Consider the following 23,124-nt stretch of genomic DNA (forward strand, 5'->3'; position numbering starts at 1 on the left):
TAGTCAGTAAATAAAATCTACAACCATTATCATACACTAATCCTTTATAAATGAGGTGATATTCGGCTTATTCCACTTACATAGTATATCTACCTGTTGCTAACTGAATAGGATATCGTTACCTTAAACTTATCTGTACTGATGTACCAACTGTGCCAAAAAAAAACGGTATCAACATAATCCAGTATCATAAACTCTGTTACTGGCTTTTCCCAATATCGATACTGGGTACCGGTTTTAACACCAACCAAATTATTTAGTGGTCACTAACCTCTATTCCAAGTTATATGAAGTTAAATCAATCGTAACAACTCGGCCATCTCCGGCAAGCTTCGAGATAGACATATCTATCATAGAGCCATATCTTGATACTAGCCGAGGAGTTCCGATTGGAAGTTAAATACTCTTCTTAACTTAATACCAAACTGTTGTCTGCTACGAACTGGCAAGCGATCACCAAAATGGTTTTGCATGCAAGGATATTCAGAAGTGTATTGTCATCCCGATTTTACTCCAAAATGCCAAACCCGAAGGTTTTCTTTGACATTACTATTGGTAATGCTCCTGCCGGAAGAATAAATATGGAGGTAAATTAAAATGAAAATTAACACCCACAAGGACATAGGTACAGGGGAGCAGTCAATGTTTTTCTTTTTCAAAATGAAAACATCCAAATTTAAATAATTCCATTAATGGATTGCATTATAAATTGGGGCGTTCTTGAAATTTGAGAAAAGTAAGGGCTTTTTTATAATCCAGAAAGGGGACATATATTTGGTGTTATAATGTTTATGTAATATTGTACTGGTAGAGAAGCAGTTTCCGACGGAAAGCAGTGTCCGACAAATTGTTTTTTCGCGTACGTTCTTTAGATGTTCTTAAAGAAGGTACTGTAATTGAACTATATGGTAACTAGGCAATCAAAAGTTGAAATTCATACCGAGCACGTAAGTAACTTTCAATATTATTTAATGTTTAATGTGTATTTTTCATTTTGTACACAAACTTGCACGTGGGGGATCGGCACCGGCAACGTATTGCGCATGCGTGTGAACTTAATTTGCATATCTATGAATAGCTACAAGGTTTTCCTAAATTGACTTATACAAGCGATGATCATTCGGTACATATTTGTAAACGCCGGTGTCATGCTTGGTTCACACCTACATCCACTTAAATGTATTCATACACAAGTTTCTATTACAAATGAATAAAAAATCATTGATATTTAGTGTCTGTCTGGTTTCGAGTATGAATTGACTGTCTTAAATTTAATGGTTTTAATTTTTCGTAAATGCTGAAAAAAATAATAATATTTCTCTTATTACAGCCTTATTTAGTATATTTAATAAACAGATGATAAAAAACACACAAAAGGCACCTTAAATCTGCCCCGCATTCGATTTGTCGGAAACTGCTTCTCATCACAAGCTAATCAGAACAGTGTAAGTACCCTCTTTGCACCCCTATTAGATGCACTATATGTGACGTCACACATGTGAAAAATATATTGACAATAGCAGCTTGAGCTGTAGTTATCTTAAATGTGAATAATTTTAGTAGGTATTTAAACACATATAAATAATTCAATAAAAACATATAAAAACTGTCGGAAACTGCTTCTTAACCAGTAAGGTAGTCCATGAAATAAAGATGTTAAACTGATATGAAATCTTAATGAAATGAAACAAAAGAGTTTGGAACAGTTCATTTTGCTATTGGTAATGTAGGCAGAACGATTTTTGTTGCAAACTGTCCATTTGATTTATTTGATTGCATTTTGATTCCTACTGTTTTCGTAAAATTAAAAATGGCATGTTTCCCCAGGCCTTTAAAATTTTCTGACATTCTTAAATTGCTATCATTAATAGTTATTTCATGTTAATTTGTTGTTATGTCCTAAAAAAAAAAACATTTAAATTTGGATTACCCTACCCTACCTATGCAAAAGGCGCCTACCCCATCATTTTTATAGTCAGGCCACACCAAATTAATGTTTAGTTAAAAAATTGGAGCGAGCGAGCGAAAATTATTATTTATTTATTTTTGTCAGTTTTCATAAAAACCGAAGCGAGCGAAGAGGGAAAAATATATTTTTCCTTATATTAAATATAAATAAGAAAGATTGTTCAAAATAAATGCCCTTAAACCCATTTTAATGCCATCTTGAACTGAACCTCGAATGAACATTGGAAAAATGTTGGAATACATACTATTTATTCATCCGTGTTTAGTACAAACATTATATGGATAAATATAATTTCTTATATGATTTAAACTTACTTTAATATGACGATCATTCATAATAATAAATAACCCTGCTTTTAGTAAAAAGTTTAAAACGACTTATATAAATCTACCTGAATCAGTTTAACATCATATGCAACTGTATTTAGACATAATTTAGGATTGATTTTGGATTTGTAAAAAATGATCACTTACATGTAGGCATCATCAAACATCAGACTCCATATAACATAGACTAAATTTTGTTTTTATTATCACAGGAAATGCAATGACAGGTGCTTATTAAAACAAAAAGAACAAGGGTATTTTTCAGAGTACTTTTTTTGGTTATTTAGATGTTTTTATGCACCAGCCAATTGTATATGCCCCCCCCCAAGTCCGGAACAGCGGGGACTTTGACTTCCGGTCTCTCAAAACCCGGATAAAATAACCGACCTGCAGGGACACACTGTTGGTAAAATCCCTGCCAAATGGCCCCGCAATCCCGAATACCTATGTGAGGCCCATTCCCGACTATTTTCAATATGAAGACAAAACCACATTCACTAGGCACTGTGGGGCCACCTGAAAGGTAAAAACACAGCCCATTGAACAAGGGAAAGGGGTGGGCGGGGCAGTGGTTACAATTGACAAGTGCATTACAATCCCGGATTATGCTGCAAATAAAAGCAAAATATAAGGTGATAAACTTAGGCTTACTTATGTTGAGGTATATCCAGACCAGTGTTTATATCGCAATTTGTGAAAAGATATTTGTTTAGTTTTGTCAGAATTTGATCAAAAATGAGCTTGATACATCAATTTGGACCAAACAATGACTCATGTTCCAGTTAAGTTGACCTGTCATCTTCAGCATCGTCGTAACAAGGTAAAATTTTGATCCCTTGTATTATGACTTGAATAAAAGTTGAGAAGAAGGCAAGTCATGCCTTTTTTTAAAAAACATCAACTACATTTGGTGTTAAGATCATCATTTAAGCTTTAGCATAATAATACACCATTTCAGGTTTCACTTCCATTTTTATGCCCCCGAAGGGTGGCATATAGTAATTTGAACAGTTTGTCCTTCCCTCCGCATGCTTTCTGATAAATAATTTAAAAATGTTTAGGCCAAGGGACCACAAACTTAGAAGGCAGGTTGGTCATGACCTGCTGATGAACCCCGATTGATTTTGATTCAAAGTCAAGGTTGTTGTGAGATTGAGCTAAACATCCATATAGAACCAATAACTGAAGAATGCTTGGGCCTAGGGACCTAAAACTTGGTAGACAGGCTGGTCTTGACAAGCAGATGAACCCTATTGATTACAGATCAATGTTTGTCTCAGGGACCTCAAACTTGCAAACCCTTTTATTTCAACATCTCCTTTAGATGGGAGTCATAAAATTGTTTGCATCTGAGTCGGGCCAGATCAGCCGATCCAATATGGCTCAGATTGATAGACCAACTATGCCAATCTGGGCTGTATGGGCCCATGCAAAGAACACTGTTGACTATTATTGACTTTTTTTCTTCTTTTTCAGCTGTTTGCTGATGTTGTCCCCAAAACTGCGGGTATGTTCTTTTTTCAATTTGGATTTGTTTTCTTAGCTATGAATGCTATGTTATATAATACCAGCACTGTGTCCTTTTTGAGCTTAAATAAATTAGTATACACTAAGGTCATATTAGAAGGAACTATTATGCATTCATATAGGCATACCTGTTACAAACTACAAAAGTATTATGTTGACAGATGAAACAATTGACATTTCATTATATTTATTTTTAAATAGAACATTTTGGGTACATTTTGATTTTTGACCACTTATCTCGAAAGCTGATGTTTTGGTCGAAATTGAAAAAGCCCATTGGGGTTGGGTTTTTGGACAGGTGCTGGGTAGCAAAATAAGACTTGAATGCTTTGTTATGCCCCCTCTTAAAGCTATCCATCCGTCAAAAAATCATCTGTTCTCAAGATGTATCTCAAAAAGAAAATAAGTCAGAAGGATAAAAACTTGACGGAAGGTTACATGTAAGTGTCATGTGAAGTGGCTTCTTCTAGTTACTGCAGAGTTATGGCCCTTGACTTAACCTATAGAGCATGCAATCTTCTGCCATGCGTATCTCCAAAAGTTTATAAGCCAGAGTGATGTAACTGTTAAAGAATGTTAAGCAACATGTATAGTAGTTTCACTTGGAGCTTAGTGTGTGGTTGCACCCAGTTAATGCAGAGTTTAATATGGGTCTTATTAAAAAAACAAACAACTATAGATTCTTATGTTGCCATCTCCAAAAGTGTATGAGCCAGAATCATAAAACTTTATAGGAAGATTTTGTATGTTGCTTTGCCTACTAAATGCAGAGTTATGGCCTTTGTCTGTGAATATATGGCACAAAGAGAATGCAATCTTGTGTTGTACACATCTCCAAAAGCATGAGAACCATTGTGATGAAACTTTACATGAAAGTTAACCAGCATGTGAAGTTGTGCACCTAGGGTATAGCATGTGGCTTCCTTCAGTTAAAGTTATGGCCCTTGACTTTGAGCACAAATGATGAACTATTGTTTTACCCATATCTCAATAAGTATATGAGCCAGAGTCATATGAAATTGTGCATCTGGGGATTTGTTTGGGACTGCCAAGCAGAGTTAAGGCCTTTGACATAATTGAAATGAGGCATATATCGTCTCCTTAGTGCAATAACTCAATAATTGAATATAGAAATAGAAGCAGATATTGAGTTCTTGCATTAAGGTGACGATATATAGATGAAATAATTTAGTTGTTCACTTTTCTGAAAATAAAGAACTTGAGTTAGAGTAATAAACCTTCACAAAGATGTTAGCTAGCATGTGATTATTGGGCTCCTGGAGACAAGGTCAAGGTCAATGTAACTTAAAACATTTTAACTTTGACCCATGCATCTATGTTGCATGAACACATTTCTAGCTTTTTCTTGGCTTATCTTTACAGAGAATTTCCGTGCTCTCTGCACTGGCGAGAAAGGTTTCGGATATAAGGGGAGCAAGTTCCACAGAGTGATTCCAGCATTCATGTGCCAGGGTGGGGATTTCACACGTGGAAATGGCACCGGGGGCAAAAGCATCTATGGAGAGAAATTTCCTGATGAGAACTTTAAACTTACACACACAGGCCCTGGTAGGTTTATAATAGAAAATATAATATATATTAAAAGCATGTTATAGCATCGATACATTTGCAGAGTTTCTGTTATGGGAATGAGACTAAATGCCAAAGACTCTGGTGCACTATAATTGAAAGCCAGGGAATTCCTAGCCTAACATAATTGAAAGTCTTTGAGTGTCTGCATTAAACAGATACGTGTCTTTACAATTTGGATAGGCGACTTTACGTTCATGTGTTTTGACATTTGTTATATAGAGCACCTGAAGATGTGTATGGAACAAACTGAGTATTTTCACCTACTAGTGGATCTTATCTTACAAAATTTCACCAAAAATTCTGTATTTTTTTATTTAAATAAAGGCTAGTAAATTTACCTTTTTTGGTAGTTCGTGTTAAAAGTATTTTTTACCTTAAAAAGTCTGATTTTCATTTCAGCTTATAATTGAATTATTGTTTAAAGTTACAACTCTTTTGTATAATCTTGTAGCCTTTAATGCTTAGCTAAAGATTGAGAATTTTTATTTTTTTTAATATCATCATTTAATTAAAAGAAGCATCTACTTTAAGTGTTAACACCAGTAAATCTGCCTCCTTAGCGTCATCATAAAGGCACAGATGGTAAAAAATGGCTATTACCAGACTCACACAGGCTTGATAAAAGTATTTAAATTTTAGGTTGTATCTATTTTTTACTATTATCTTATAATCTTGCTGTATAAGTTAGCATCACCATTCATTTGTTTGTAAATCTTTATAAACATCATAAAATTCAACATTTCAGTGCTGTTCTTCGCAACTTTTGTGCATTTACAGATCTAATATGAAAACAACAAAGACTTTCATTGTGTTTAGTGAGATCTTCCTTAAAACAACTCAATTAAATCATCAAAATTATGTGAATGGGTTGATATTAAGTCATCAAAATCTTTATTAACCAGGTTTTCACCTAGTGAAACCTGGTTATTAGAATGGCGAACGTCGTTGTTCGGGCGGGCAGGCGTCCGGGCGGCGTCAAACTCACCTATGAAACTGAATAATTTTAGTAAAGGTTGACATATCTTGACCAAACTTGGTCTATAGAATGAGTTTATGGGTACCTTTCATGGGATTGCGTTTGGGGTCCCTAGGGTCAAGATCAAGGTCACTGTTACTAAAAATAGAAAAACGGTTGAAACTGAATAACTTTAGTTAGGGATGACATATCTTGACTAAACATGGCCTATAGGAAGAGTTTATGGAGACCTTTCATGGGAATGCATTTGGGGTCCCTAGGGTCAAGGTCAAGGTCACTGTTACTAAAAATAGAAAAACGGTTGAAACTGAATAACTTTAGATGGGGACTAAGCTTGGTCTATAGGAAGAGTTTATGGAGACCTTTCATGGGATTGCGTTTGGGGTCCCTAGGTTCAAGGTCAAGGTGACTGTTACTAAAAATAGAAAAACGGTTGAAACTAAATAACTTTAGTAAGGGTTGACATATCTTGACCAAACTTGGTCTGTAAAAAGAGTTTATGGGTACCTTTCATGGGATTGCGATTGGGGTCCCTAGGATCAAGGTCAAGGTCACTGTTACTTAAAATAGAAAAACGGTTGGAACTGTTGTTAAGATACAGCTGTACTGCTTAACATAGACGTCCTCAGCCGAGTGCCCATCTGTCACTGGGTGTTTCGCCCCTTATCTCCCTCTAGATGGCGGGATGATCAGTCACTACCTGGTCTATGTTGGCTTCCAAGTCGGTTCACTGTGTCGTAGCCAGAGCCAACTGGACGCCCTCTCTGCAGCTCTTCCAAGAGCGTGGTCTTTCTGACTCGTCCCTTGATGCCCACAGCTCCAAGCATTTTCCACACTGACTGTGATGGAAAGCCTCTACATCCAACTTCCACTGGGAAGATCCATGTCTTCCAACCCCTCTCTCTACAAGTGTCTACCAAGTCTTGGTATTTTCCCTTCTTCAGCTCGTATGCCTCCTCACATCTCTCTTCCCAGGGTACTGTTAGCTCCACCAATACAATCAGCTTTGGAGACCTGGACCAAAGAACTATGTCTGGCTGGAGGGTGGTATGGGCCACTTCCTCTGGAAACTTCAATTTTTTCCCCAGGTCAGCCAACATATCCCAACTTTGAGATTCTTGTAGGATGCCGCTACATGTTGTTGTTGTCGGCTTCTTCTCCCCTTGTCTTACAAAGCTGATTAAATGAGGGCCTTTCTGTTTCAAGGGTCTCTCTTTCCTTCTCTCATTTTCTAAGATGTTTGCGATCTCTCTTAGAACCTGGTCATGCCGCCAGGTATACCGCCCTTGCGCCAAGGCTGTTGGGCAAGAAGATAGAATATGCTGCAGCGATCCGATATTCTCACACAGCGAGCAGGAAGGGTCTTCTGATAACTTCCACTGCTTTAAATTGGTTGGAGTGGGTAACATGTCATACACTGAGAAAGAAACTCAGTTGAAGTGGCTCATACCTCCACAGCTCCTGCCATGTGATTTTCCTCTCAGGTAAGTTCCACTTCGTCCAATTCCCCTGGGGTCCAAGTTGTACCGCCTTTGCTGACCGTGCCTCCTCTTCTGCTCTCCGAACTTCTCCCTGAACCATGGTTCTCTTCTCAACATTATCAGAATTCTCCCACCGCTGCTTTCTACTGATTCCCAACCCTTCTCTACCCTTGTTTGTAGTGCCTACAATGTCCTGGTGTTTGAGACTGCTTTCAGCGTGTTCTACAGCCTGGCTCACTGACCATTTCCTTCCTGTTCTAACTTCTATTCCTGCTCCACTAATCTTCCCATCACTTGAGTCTCTGAGTGTTAGTAGCAGACATGTTTTAGCGACCTTGTACTCCTCGATGAAGGAGCTTATTGGCATCTGCAGCTTTGTTGACTTGCCATAGAGTCCAATATTGGTAAAGGAAGGCGGAAGTCCAAGCCACCTTCTCAGATGCTTGCTAATTGCCTGCTCCAATTTTTCAACTGTGCTGATTGGGATTTCGTTGACCATTAATGGCCAGATGAGTCTAGGCAAGAGACCATGCTGGAAGATCCATGCCTTGAACTTTCCCGGAAGTTCGGACTTGTCAATTCTCCTCAGCCCCTCTTCAATCTGCTGTTTCAGCCTGTCTTGGCTGCGGGTGTCCTTAAGTGTAGAATCAAACCACTTCCCTAAACACTTGATTGGATTGTTGACAAGTGAAGGGATTTCCTCATCTTGTATATGCAGCTTGAACTTGTCAGTCACTTTGCCTTTCCTTACTACCAGACACCTTGACTTGACTGGTTTGAATAGCATTCGTGCCCAAGACACAGTTTCATCAAGTGCTTTGAGGATCCATCTCGCCTGGATATTGGTTTCTGTGGTGACCGTCATGTCATCCATGAATCCCCTGTTTGATGGGAGCCGGATCCCGTTGTTTGTAAGTGGCCCTCTTGATTCCCTCTCTGCTGCTTTGATAATCATGTTCATGCCCATGACAAATAAGATGACAGAGATAGTGCATCCCGTTACAATTCCTTTCTCGAGTGGTAACGAGTTTGTTGTAAAGTTGCCACATGAGAATCTCAGGTTGATGTTGCTGAAGTAGCTCATGATCAAGTTGCTAGCCTTGTCTGGTATATGGTAATGATGTAGTGCGACCTTGATTAGCTGGTGTGGTATGGAGCCGTAGGCGTTTTCTAGGTCGAGCCATACTTCTGTGAGATGCTTGTGGTTCATCCTTGCCTCATGTAACAGTTGTATGAGTGCGCTGGTGTGTTCTACGTAGCCCGAAAATCCGGGAATTCCTCCCTATTGAATAAATAAATAACTTTAGTTTGGGATGACGTATCTTGACTAAACTTGGTGTTCAGGTAGAGTTTATCGATACCTTTTATGGGATTGGGTTTGGGGTCCCTAGGGTCAAGGTCAAGGTCACTGTTACCAAAAATAGGAAAACAGTTGAAACTGAATAACTTAGTTAGGGTTGACATATCTTGACCAAACTTGGTCTATAGGAAGAGTTTATGGATTCCTTTCATGGGATTGCATTTGGGGTCCCTAGGGTCAAGGTCACTGTTACTAAAAATAGAAAAATGGTTCAAACTGAATATCTTTAGTTAGGGTTGACATTTCTTGACCAAACTTGGTCTATAGAAAGAGTTTATGGATACTTGCATGGGATTGTGTTTTGGGGTCCCTAGATTCAAGGTCAAGGTCACTGTTACTAAAAATAGAAAAACAGTTTAAACTGAATAATTTTAGTCAGGGTCTACATAATTATCTTGACCAAACCAGGTATAAAGGAAGAGTTTATGGATACCTTTCATGGGTTTGCGTTTGGGGTCCCTAGATTCAAGGTCAAGGTTACTGATACTAAAAATAGAAAAATGGTTGAAACTGAATAATTTAAGTTAGGGTTGACATATCCTGACAAAACTTGGTATAAAGGAAGAGTTTATGGAAACCTTTCAATGGATTGCATTTGGGGTCCCTAGGTTCAAGGTCACTGTTACTAAAAATAGAAAAACAGACACAGGCTGAAGTTCTTCTGTTTATCATTAAAAACCTGGTTTCGTCGCATTGCGGCGTTTCTTGTCTAAATAAAATATAGGGTTGTTACTGTTGCGTTTTGATGCAGGAGGTTATATTTGACTTAAGTGGATTTTTCAGACTAGGCACTAGCCAAGGGAAATCCATCGTCAGATACCCCTGATACACACTACGCTATGCTTCGTTGTGTACCGCGGGAAATTTGGCAAGTAAAATCTCGTAATCATGAATAATTATTGAGGCAATTTCATTGGTTCCGCAAGTTACCAGATGCTTTTTTCGGTTGAAAAATATACTGGCGATTGCCGGAGTTGAACAGGGTCCACGTTCTCTGTACAATAATATTTGACAGAAGTCAAGACCACACTGTCACGTAGGCTACTGTAATTGAACAATATTTGAGTGTAACATGCAAATTTGTTGGAGGAAGAGTGGTCTCTCCTGCCTCATGCATATTCATAAAAACAAGATTTTGTCAGTCAATTGTCCCACCGTATGTATGAAGTGTAACGGAAGAAAGTACCATGGTTGCCGACAAAGAGGGAAATCAATCTCTCCAAAAATCCAGGAGAGTCTAATATGACATCGGGATCAAAACGCAGTAGTAATTACCCTTTAATATACATAACTGGTTTAAATTAGTAAAAAGACATATGATATCATAATAAATGTTACTTTTATGTTAAACTATTTTGTTTTATAAAGTCTTTTTTAAAATATACAATGATGCTTGTTATGACATAATGTCACCAGAGTGGAATATGGCCGTATTGCACTGGAGTTGAATATCGATTCCGACTAATATGTATTAGGTTTGGATTTAGGATGGGTATATAATAAAAACATTTATACAATACAACACATACAAAAAAAAGCAAAACAATGAAAAAATATTGGGGTTTCTGGAGAAAATCTCATGAAATTACAGGCTTTTTGAACCAATGTTGAAGTATTTCACATAAAAATTCAGAACTGTATCAAATTTGAAGCTTTATGCGAAAACCATAACAAATCCAGTGCTTTTCGCAAAAAGTCTGGCTTTTTGCACATTAGTCATATCACAAACTACACCACAACATCATTTTACTGCTAATTGGACTAATCTGATATATACAAGCTGCAGCGTTTGTGTTGTTGACAACATCATGCAAGTGGCAGCGTTTGTGTTGTTGGCAGCATCATGCAAGTGGCAGCGTTTGTGTTGTTGGCAGCATCATGCAAGTGGCAGCGCTTGTGTTGTTGGCAGCATCATGCAAGTGACAGGGCTTGTGTTGTCAACAGCATCATGCAAGTGGCAGCGCTTGTATTGTTGGCAGCATCATGCAAGTGGCAGCGCTTGTGTTGTTGGCAGCATCATGCAAGTGACAGCGCTTGTGTTGTCGGCAGCATCATGCAAGTGGCAGCGCTTGTGTTGTTGGCAGCATCATGCAAGTGACAGCGCTTGTGTTGTCGACAGCATCATGCAAGTGGCAGCGCTTGTGTTGTTGGCAGCATCATGCAAGTGGCAGCGCTTGTGTTGTCAACAGCATCATGCAAGTGGCAGCGCTTGTGTTGTTGGCAGCATCATGCAAGTGACAGCGCTTGTGTTGTTGGCAGCATCATGCAAGTGGCAGCGTTCGTGTTGTTGACAGCATCATGCAAGTGGCAGCGCTTATGTGGTCGACAGCATCATGCAAGTGGTGGCAGTGTTTGTGTTGTCGACAGCATCATGCAAGTGTCAGCGCTTGTGTGGTCGACAGCATCATGCAAGTGGCAGCGCTTGTGTTGTCAACAACATCATGCAAGTGGCAGCGTTTGTGTTGTCAACAACAACATGCAAGTGGCAGCGTTTGTGTTGTTGACAACATCATGCAAGTGGCAGCGCTTGTGTTGTTGACAGCATCATGCAAGTGGCAGAGTTTGTGTTGTCAACAACATCATGCAAGTGGCAGCGTTTGTGTTGTTGACAGCATCATGCAAGTGGCAGCGCTTGTGTTGTTGACAGCATCATGCAAGTGGCAGCGTTTGTGTTGTCAACAACATCATGCAAGTGGCAGCGCTTGTGTTGTTGGCAGCATCATGCAAGTGGCAGCGCTTGTGTTGTTGACAGCATCATGCAAGTGGCAGCGTTTGTGTTGTCGATAGCATCATGCAAGTGGCAGCGCTTGTGTGGTCGACAGCATCATGCAAGTGGTGGCAGTGTTTGTGTTGTCAACAGCATCATGCAAGTGGCAGCGTTTGTGTTGTCAACAACATCATGCAAGTGGCAGCGTTTGTGTTGTCGACAGCATCATGCAAGTGGCAGCGCTTGTGTTGTTGACGGCATCATGCAAGTGGCAGCGTTTGTGTTGTCAACAACATCATGCAAGTGGCAGCGCTTGTGTTGTTGGCAGCATCATGCAAGTGGCAGCGCTTGTGTTGTTGACAGCATCATGCAAGTGGCAGCGTTTGTGTTGTCGATAGCATCATGCAAGTGGCAGCGCTTGTGTGGTCGACAGCATCATGCAAGTGGTGGCAGTGTTTGTGTTGTCGACAGCATCATGCAAGTGGCAGCGTTTGTGTTGTTGGCAGCATCATGCAAGTGGCAGCGTTTGTGTTGTTGGCAGCATCATGCAATTGGCAGCGCTTGTGTTGTTGGCAGCATCATGCAATTGGCAGCGTTTGTGTTATCAACAGCATCATGCAAGTGGCAGCGCTTGTGTGGTCGACAGCATCATGCAAGAAGTGGCAGCGTTTGTGTTGTTGGCAGCATCATGCAAGTGGCAGTGTTTGTGTTGTTGGCAGCATCATGCAAGTGGCAGCACTTGTGTTGTTGGCAGCATCATGCAAGTGGCAGTGTTTGTGTTGTCAACAGCATCATGCAAGTGGCAGCGCTTGTGTTGTCAACAGCATCATGCAAGTGGCAGCGCTTATGTGGTCGACAGCATCATGCAAGTGGCAGCGTTTGTGTTGTTGACAGCATCATGCAAGTGGCAGCGCATATGTGGTCGACAGCATCATGCAAGTGGTGACAGTGTTTGTGTGGTCGACAGCATCATGCAAGTGGCAGCGCTTGTGTTGTCAACAACATCATGCAAGTGGCAGCGTTTGTGTTGTCAACAACATCATGCAAGTGGCAGCGTTTGTGTTGTTGACAGCATCATGCAAGTGGCAGCGTTTGTGTTGTCAACAACATCATGCAAGTGGCAGCGTTTGTGTTGTTGACAGCATCATGCAAGTGGCAGCGCTTGTGTTGTTGAGAGCATCATGCAAGTGGCAGCGTTTGTGTTGTCGACAGCATCATGCAAGTGGCAGCGCTTGTGTGGTTGACAGCATCATGCAAGTGGTGGCAGTGTTTGTGTTGTCGACAGCATCATGCAAGTGGCAACGCTTGTGTTGTCAACACCATCATGCAAGTGGCAGCGTTTGTGTTGTCAACAACATCATGCAAGTGGCAGCGTTTGTGTTGTCAACAACATCATGCAAGTGGCAGCGTTTGTGTTGTCGACAGCATCATGCAAGTGGCAGCGCTTATGTGGTCGACAGCATCATGCAAGTGGCAGCGCTTGTGTAGTTGGCAGCATCATGCAAGTGGCAGCGCTTGTGTTGTTGGCAGCATCATGCAAGTGGCAGCGTTTGTGTTGTTGGCAGCATCATGCAAGTGGCAGCGCTTGTGTTGTTGACATCATCATGCAAGTGGCAGCTTTTGTGATGTCGACAGCATCTTGCAAGTGGCAGCGTTTGTGTTGTCGACAGCATCATGCAAGTGGCAGCGCTTCTGTGGTCGACAGCATCATGCAAGTGGCAGCGCTTATGTGGTCGACAGCATCATGCAAGTGGCAGCGCTTGTGTTGTTGGCAGCATCATGCAAGTGACAGCGCTTGTGTTGTTGGCAACATCATGCAAGTGGCAGCGCTTGTGTTGTCAACAGCATCATGCAAGTGGCAGCGCTTGTGTTGTTGGCAGCATCATGCAAGTGACAGCGCTTGTGTTGTTGGCAGCATCATGCAAGTGGCAGCGTTTGTGTTGTTGACAGCATCATGCAAGTGGCAGCGCTTATGTGGTCGACAGCATCATGCAAGTGGTGGCAGTGTTTGTGTTGTCGACAGCATCATGCAAGTGGCAGCGCTTGTGTTGTCAACAACATCATGCAAGTGGCAGCGCTTGTGTTGTTGACAGCATCATGCAAGTGGCAGCGCTTATGTGGTCGACAGCATCATGCAAGTGGTGGCAGTGTTTGTGTTGTCGACAGCATCATGCAAGTGGCAGCGTTTGTGTTGTCGACAGCATCATGCAAGTGGCAGCGTTTGTGTTGTTGGCAGCATCATGCAAGTGTCAGCGCTTGTGTTGTTGACAGCATCATGCAAGTGGCAGCGTTTGTGTTGTTGACAGCATCATGCAAGTGACAGCCCTTGTGTTGTCAACAACATCATGCAAGTGGCAGCGTTTGTGTTGTCGACAGCATCATGCCAGTGACAGCGCTTGTGTTGTTGGCAACGACGCCATCATGCAAGTGGCAGCGCTTGTGTTGTTGACAGCATCATGCAAGTGGCAGCGCTTGTGTTGTCGACAGCCTCATGCAAGTGGCAGCATTTGTGTTGTTGGCAGCCTCATGCAAGTGGCAGCGTTTGTGTTGTCAACAGCATCATGCAAGTGGCAGCGCTTGTGTTGTCCACAGCATCATGCAAGTGGCAGCGCTTGTGTTGTCGACAGCATCATGCAAGTGGCAGCGCTTGTGTTGTCGACAGCATCATGCAAGTGGCAGCGTTTGTGTTGTTGGCAGCATCATGCAAGTGGCAGCGTTTGTGTTGTCGGCAGCATCATGCAAGTGGCAGCGTTTGTGTTGTCGGCAGCATCATGCAAGTGGCAGCGTTTGTGTTGTCGGCAGCATCATGAAAGTGGCAGCGTTTGTGTTGTCGGCAGCATCATGAAAGTGGCAGCGCTTGTGTTGTTTGCAGCATCATGCAAGTGGCAGCGTTTGTGTTGTCGACAGCATCATGCAAGTGGCAGCGTTTGTGTTGTCGACAGCATCATGCAAGTGGCAGCGTTTGTGTTGTCGGCAGCATCATGCAAGTGGCAGCGTTTGTGTTGTCTGCAGCATCATGCAAGTGGCAGCGTTTGTGTTGTCGGCAGCATCATGCAAGTGGCAGCGTTTGTGTTGTCGGCAGCATCATGCAAGTGGCAGCGTTTGTGTTGTCGACAGCATCATGCAAGTGGCAGCGCTTGTGTGGTCGACAGCATCATGCAAGTGGCAGCGTTTGTGTTGTTGACAGCATCATGCAAGTGGCAGCGCTTGTGTTGTCGACAGCATCATGCAAGTGGCAGCGTTTGTGTTGTCGACAGCATCATGCAAGTGGCAGCGTTTGTGTTGTTGACAGCATCATGCAAGTGGCAGCGCTTGTGTTGTTGAAAGCATCATGCAAGTTGGCAGCGTTTGTGTTGTTGACAGCATCATGCAAGTGGCAGCGCTTGTGTTGTTGACAGCATCATGCAAGTGGCAGCGTTTGTGTTGTTGGCAGCATCATGCAAGTGGCAGCAGTTGTGTTGTCAGCAACATCATGCAAATGGCAGCGTTTGTGTTGTTGACGACGGGATGAAAAACTTGGAACTTTTTATGTTTAATATAAAAGTTTCACAATAATCAATTTAATCTTAGTACACTTGTCAGAGACAATATGTACACATATTGCATACAACTCTGGCTTTCATAATCATTAAGTAATGTCACTAAAAAAACTGAAACAAAACAACAGATGATGTTCACCCTGTGAACATCTATATATACATTTTTCTTAAAATATTCAGGTATCCTCTCTATGGCCAATGCTGGACCAAACACCAACGGATCTCAGTTTTTCATCTGCACTGTTAAAACTGCATGGTAAGTTTCAAATATTTATGTTTTACAAACTGGATGTTGTCCCCTGTAACTAGATGAGCTAAGACTGATCATCAACCCTGGACAATACTGCCATGTCGCCCAAGTTACTTCAGAGCTATGGCCCTTGGAATTGCTTAAATTACCAAAATAAATATAATTTCAATTTGGCATATCTTGTGATAGTTTACCACTCTTGTTTTCTATGATATAATACAATAATAAATAAAAAAAAATCATAATCCTATCCTGCATATTTACATGTATTTTTATCTCACCTTAACCAGTTTTTAGCTCTACTGGCCAAAGGTGATGGTAATGTGTACGTAGTATGTGCATCCGTGCGTCCGTGCGGTCGTGCGTTCGTGCGTCTGTAAACAATTGCTTGTGAACACGATACAGTCTTCAGTTTTGATTTTATCTCGATGAAACTTGTACAGTATCTAGATATCCATTAGTGCTCGGTTCGTTTCGAAAACCAGCCAGATCCGCCCATAAATGCCTAGATTATGGGCCATGAAAGTTTTAAAGAAATGCTTTCTATTTTTAGCCAGGTCTGCATGAGCGAATTCTATTTTTAGCCAAGTTTACATGTACATGTAAATTCAAGTCTAAAGTTAAGGGAGACAATTTGCAAGTCTAGGATTTTGAGAGACAATTTGCTTTTTGCTTCTGCAGTTGATTTTGTGAATTACTCTGCCTTGTTCTTGTTGAAAGCCCAAAGGCCATTTTTTAGCTTTAAGTTCTGTAGTTTGCGCATTCATCTTAACAAAATTGGTTGTGAATGTTTAAGTTATGCACCTGGTGTCATTACTGGCCACACCCAGGGTTCACAGGTTTGGTAAACATAAATCTGGAAAGGTTTGAAAATCTTTTTGTGTGTTCGTGCATCCATCTCAGCACAATTGATTGTGAATGTTTGTTCAAATTGATCAATGTTGTCCTAGGATGCCCTTGACTTTGACCTTTTGACCAACTTTTTTTAACTTTTAAAACTACAGAAATTTTTACTATGAGTACAGTTTTGAAAGCATTTTTTTTTTGTCAGATGACTTTTACTTGGCACATATTAAAATAGTTCATGCAACTAATCTGCTTACAATACTTTCTGGGCTCAGATGTTGAACGTGCTACGTTTTCAGGTAACCCAAACACAAAACATAAAGTATATGTCTGTTGCCTTTTACCCATACATACATGCTCTGGATTGATATGACCACAAAAGCCATGCCAGTAGAGCATATGCCCTTTTGGGCCGGGCCTCTTGTTCATATTTGATGCTTGTCCGGGCCATTTCTTGGAAAACACTGTGATTGGGAAAAAACTTGGGCTATAGATAGATGGCAATGAGAGAAAATGCAGTGCACAAGAACCATAATATATATTTATTAAGTAGGGATGGCAACGAGTACCTGAGTACTCATGTACTCGATCAATCACCAGAGTACCAAATCACTTCTCGAGTACTCGAAAAAATATTTCTTTTATAAAATTCACCAAATACACGATTTATCAGAATCAGATCTAGCGCATTTCCAAGGAGACAATTCACAGTCCTTCTAATCCCCGCTGTGTACACAATTGACCCTAATAAATTAATTGACAGTTGTTTTGTGAGAGTTGCAAACTGTCAACAAAGGGCCCTAATTTGCATATAACACTGATGTCAATTAACAAAGTTTTGATAGTGGTACATCTCCTACAGAATTGTATTGCTTACCAATTATAAAGTTTTCCTGCCATGACGAGCAAATTAGTAACGATCGTTAAATACAGCGATTCGTTAATGGGCATATTTTTGCAATGATCATCACAATTGATTAGTGGATATCTTAATTCAGGAATTATGAATATTAATGAGATATTCAACACTATTTCAGTATGAAAAACTGTCATTTTATGTTATTTTAAATATCATTTCGTAGAGTAAACAACTAAACAAATTCATAAATAATTTTCGTTCACTGTAATTCTGAATGTTGTTCATTATTGAGTGTAGTCTCGATCATATATCCGAATTTAATCCGAGTTTTCCTTTCCATTATCTTATAGTACAAATGTATGTATAAAATGAAATGAAAAGGAAAAATTAAAAGCATGAAACAATGTTTATTTTCTTTTTATTGATTTTTCTGTTAAGGTACATAATGGCAATCATATTTAAAGATGAAATTGGCCAATAGTATGACCATCGCACAAAGTACATGAACGATACATGTATACACAAACTAGTCTTTCACTAATACCAATTAAAGTTATCCGAGTAATCGAGTACCCGAGTACTCGAGTACCAATTTTACTACTCGTTGCCATCCCTATAATTAATTTATCTCCCCTTAACCATGTTTTTAGGCTGTAGGCTGCTAGGCCTGCAGAATATTCCTCAGTTTGTCTCATTAATTTCAGACCAAAGTCTTGAGCATGTAGTATAATGCATATATATGCATATTTAAAAACCACTGATATAAATGATTAATCTGTTCATTTTGTGACATGGGTTGAGGGCATTATTAAGATACATGTACATCAAACATACAGGGAATGAATAGTATTTGGGTGATTCGATCCAGAGGTATTTGTCGTTGTAGAAGGAAGCCTTAAACATAAACCTAATTAATATGTCCAATGCATTTTGTTGGAATGCATTTGGTTAGGCTGGCATATCCTGGAAGTAAATTTAATACGCCTAAGTCAAGTTCAAATTGTAGAGTGGATTTTACTAGAATTCCTAAATGCTTTATCCGTTGCAATGCATTGTTTTGAAACCAAAGCTCCAGATAAGGTTTTATATGATATTAAGAATTATTCCATATATTTGGCGTATTCCATATTTCAAGTGACTAATACTATATGATCTAATTGAGAATAAACATAAAACTCTAAAAAAAAATCCAAATGAAATTATGAGCGAGCATATACTATCTTTAGATTTTTATGTGAATAATTATGTTTTACAATTACATTACTATACTCACAAAACGTTGCAGGCCGAAAGCCATTTAACGCTTTAAGCGCTTTGATTCATAATTGGCAACTACTGGATGGAAATTAGTTCTTCATTCAATGATTAAGCACACTGTGAGGAAGTGCAGTGTAGAAGAACTATAACTTCATTCTTGCTAGTTTCAGAGTTATTGTCCTTTTTTCTATTTTCTGGTACAGAGCATTACTTGATAACTACAGTATGGAATTTAATTAAACACCATACAAAGGTAATGCACATGAGAGAATGTGCAGTGTACAGACACCATAACAGAGTTATTGCCCTTTCATACTTTTTCTTTTCCGAAGCATAACTTAAAAACTACTGGATGGAATTTAATTTTTATGCCCCCGAAGGTGGGCATATTAAAATCGCACTGTCCGTCCGTCCGTGTCCGGCTCAATAACTCGTGTCCGGGCTGTAACTTTCCCTTGTATGGACAGATTTGAAAATAACTTGCCACATGTGTTCGGCATACCAAGACGACGTGTCGCGTGCAAGAACCCATGTCCCTACCTCTTAGGTCAAGGTCACACTTAGTGTTTATTCACAATGGAATGCTACATATAAGGACATAGGTTGTCGTGTCCGGGCTGTAACTTTCCCTTGTATGGACAGATTTTAAAATAACTTGCCACATGTGTTCGGCATACCAAGACAACGTGTGGCGTGCCAGAACCGTGTCCCTACCTCTAAGGTCAAGGTCACACTTATGTGTTTATTCACAATGGAATGCTGCATATAAGGACATAGAGTATAGGTTGTTGTGTCCGGACTGTAACTTTCCCTTGTATGGACAGATTTGAAAATAACTTGCCACATGTGTTTGGCATACCAAGACGACGTGTCGCGTGCAAGACCCGTGTCCTTACCTCTTAGGTCAAGGTCACACTTAGTGTTTATTCACAATGGAATGCTGCATATAAAGACATAGGGTATAGGTTGTCGTCCGGGCTGTAACTTTCCCTTGTATGGACAGATTTTAAAATAACTTGCCACATGTGTTCCACATACCAAGACGACGTGTCGCGTACAAGAACCGTGTCCCTACCTCTAAGGTCAAGGTCACACTTAGGTGTTTATTCACAATGGAGTGCTGCATATAAGAACATAGAGTATAGGTTGTTGTGTCCGGGCTGTAACTTTCCCTTGTATGGACAGATTTTAAAATAACTTGCCACATGTGTTCGGCATACCAAGACGAAGTGTCCCATGCAAAACCCGTGTCCCTACCTCATAGGTCAAGGTCACACTTAGTGTTTATTCACAATGGAATGCTGCATATAAGGACATAGAGTATAGGTTGTTGTGTCCGGGCTGTTACTTTCCTTTGTATGGACCGATTTTAAAATAACTTGCCACATGTGTTCGACATACCAAGACGACGTGTTGCGTGCAAGACCCGTGTCCCTACCTCTAAGGTCAAGGTCACACTTAGGTGTTTATTCACAATGGAATGCTGCATATAAGGACATAGAGTATATGTTTAATATCGTGTCCGGGCTGTAACTTTCCCTTGTATGGTCCGATTTAAAAATAACTTGCCACATGTGTTTGGCATACCAAGACGACGTGTGGCGTGCAAGACCTGTGTTCCTACCTCTAAGGTCAAGGTCACACTTAGTGTTTATTCACAATGGAGTGCTGCATATAATGACATAGAGTATAGGTTGTCGTGTCTAGGCTGTAACTTTCCCTTGTATGGACAGATAATAAAATAACTTGCCACATGTGTTCGGCATACCAAGACAACGTGTCGCGTGCAAAACCCATGTCCCTACCTCTTAGGTCAAGGTCACACTTGGTCTTTATTCACAATGGAATGCTGCATATAAGGACATAGAGTATATGTTGTCGTGTCCAGGCTGTTACTTTCCCTTGTATGGACAGAATTTAAAATAACTTGCCACATGTGATCGACATACCAAGACAAAGTGTTGGTGCAAGAACCGTGTCCCTATCTCTAAGGTCAAGGTCACACTTATGTGTTTATTCACAATGGAGTGCTGCATATAAGGATACAGAGTATAGGTTGTCGTGTCCCGGCTGTAACTTTTTCTTTTATGGACAGATTTGAAAATAACTTGCCACTTGTGTTCGGCATACCAAGACGACGTGTGGCGTGCAAGAACTGTGTCCCTACCTCTAAGGTCAAGGTCATATGTGTTTGTTTGATCTTTAACTTTTCATGTACTGACCTTGTTCATAGGTCAATGTCACATTCAGGGGCATTCGTCACATACTGTGACAGCTCTTGTTTTTATACAATGTTAAAGTACAATGAGAGGAAGTGCACTGTAGAGGACTATAACTCCATTCTTGCTCATTACAGAGTTTATGCCATTTAAAAAAAAATAAAAAAATTGTGAGGACCATTACTTGAAAACTACTGGATTTAAATTACTTAAAACTTCATACCATGGTAAAGCATAATAAAAGAAAATGTATTGTATGAGATCCATAACTCTGTCCTTTGTTACTTGTTTTTGTTCGCAGGAGAACTTTTTAATGGCTCAATGGATTTAATAATACAACATATTTTTTTCTCATTATAGGTGAAATTGCAAAGTACAAGAACCGTAACTATATCTTGACATATAACAAAGTTATTGCCCTTTGTAGCTTTTCATTGTCAAAAAATACACAAAAAACAAAAAAAAACCCTCTTTACGGCATTGTCAATTTTAGGTGGGATTTCTAATATTTCACCGCCATTTCCTATCAGGGTGGCTTTTGGGAGTATTTATCACATTCAGTAATAGCTCTAGTTGTTATGCCCCCACAAAGTGGCGGCATATAGGGTTGCCCTTGTCCGTACGTACGTCTGTCTGTCTGTACGTACGTACCTCCCGAAGATTGTTTCCGATCTAATTCTTGAAAACTGTTTGTCCAATCCTCACCAAACTTTAAACACATGTTTGTGACCATAATATCTTGATCAAGTTCGATAGTCATGGAAATCGCTTTAGTCATTTAGGAGTTACGGCCCTTTTTTGCCAAAAATACTTCAAAAATATATGTTTCCAATCTAATTCTTGAAAAGTATGTGTCCAATCCTCACCAAACTTTACATACATGATTGTGACCATAATATCTTGATCAAGTTCGATAGTCATGGAAATCGCTTTAGTCATTTAGGAGTTACGGCCCTTTTTTGCCAAAAATACTTCAAAAATATATGTTTCCAATCTAATTCTTGAAAAGTATGTGTCCAATCCTCACCAAACTTTACATACATGATTGTGACCATAATATCTTGTTCAAGTTCGATAGCCATGGAAATCGCTTTTGTCATTTAGGAGTTACGGCCCTTTATTTGCAAAAAAAGACTTGAAAAATACGTCCCGAAGATTGTTTCCGATCTAATTCTTGTTTTATTCTATATTGCAGCTACTTCTCTTTCATTTGTGAAAATAATATGTTGACAGGCCACAAAAAGTTTATCATTTGATCTATGGAATTTGCCAGATAAAAATAGGAGGGAGTCAGCGAATAAAAAATAACATGTCTTTTTAAAACTTGAATTTGACATGAAACTTGTGATTCTGAGTTGAATCATGCTTAAAATGTACTCTAAAAGACATTCTTTGCAAAGCAAAAGTGATGCCTTGGACTTCAGTCACCGAAAATGGGGGAGAAGTACTTGAAAACATTTGTGTGTTTATTTCTGGGTAGTTCTGTAAGAACTATGAGTAGTGATGTTTACCGACAAAATCGACCAAATCAAAGGACAGCTGTTAAAGCTTGTGAAGAATGCCCTGAGGATCATGCGGATCATACCACGGTGTTAAACCTGCGACTTGCATGTTTATTACACAATGCAAGACTCGGTTTCAGATAAATCTAGGAACAGCTGCTTGAAATAATTTTGAAATTAATTTCTGCATCGAAAACTTGATTTAGAACGTTTATGGTTATCGGCCAAAAATGACAAATGCCACGATAATTGAGAATATTTTGGCACTAGATTAATGAAAATAAGGCAATGAAATGACAGAAAGGAAAGGCCTACACTTATACCTAATTTTCAGGGGAACCAAAAATAAATAATCTAACTCCAGGAATCAGTTTTGTTTTTGAGTCAGGGCAATTTTGTTAGTAGGTTGAGCCACTGAAAATAAACATTTTTTTTAAAGGATGGTTCAATGTAAATATTTATTTCAATTAGCATATTGTCACAATTTGCAAGCCCCTTTTCGATTTTCTAAGATTTTGACTTTCAATAGAATTAAGGAAATTCATCAAATGGGTTATTGTGGTATTGATATACACCAATTAACTGGACTTACATCATGTTAAAAGACATTTTTAATAAGTTGAACCACTAAAAGCCTTTGAAATGCTGAACCAGAATTAACAGTTGGTGTCCTCATTGAAAATGGCCGCCATGACGGCCAATTAGGGTGATAT

At 39.8% G+C, this 23,124-nt stretch overlaps 1 protein-coding gene and 1 long non-coding RNA gene across 6 annotated transcripts in view; one reads left to right on the forward strand and one right to left on the reverse strand.

The window, feature by feature from the left end:
• LOC128206484 (uncharacterized) overlaps positions 1-375 on the reverse strand; it is a 29,071-nt gene extending 28,696 nt beyond the window's left edge. Inside the window, exon 1 of one of the 2 annotated variants that reach the window (XR_008256482.1) lies at positions 272-375. This is a non-coding gene — a long non-coding RNA (uncharacterized LOC128206484). The other variant, XR_008256483.1, reaches the window with a different exon arrangement.
• LOC128206476 (peptidyl-prolyl cis-trans isomerase A-like) overlaps positions 1-23,124 on the forward strand; it is a 28,571-nt gene that overhangs the window by 4,428 nt on the left and 1,019 nt on the right. Inside the window, exons 2-5 of one of the 4 annotated variants that reach the window (XM_052908923.1) lie at positions 3,078-3,115; positions 3,772-3,802; positions 5,206-5,391; positions 15,659-15,734. In XM_052908923.1, coding sequence (XP_052764883.1) covers positions 3,078-3,115; positions 3,772-3,802; positions 5,206-5,391; positions 15,659-15,734 — 331 coding nt within the window. Of the gene's footprint in view, positions 1-332; positions 588-3,077; positions 3,116-3,771; positions 3,803-5,205; positions 5,392-15,658; positions 15,735-23,124 lie in introns of those variants that run through there. The other 3 variants (XM_052908934.1, XM_052908914.1, XM_052908945.1) reach the window with 3 other exon arrangements.

Source organism: Mya arenaria, chromosome 2, assembly GCF_026914265.1.
Source record: "Mya arenaria isolate MELC-2E11 chromosome 2, ASM2691426v1".
NCBI classification, from domain to species: Eukaryota; Metazoa; Mollusca; class Bivalvia; order Myida; family Myidae; genus Mya; species Mya arenaria.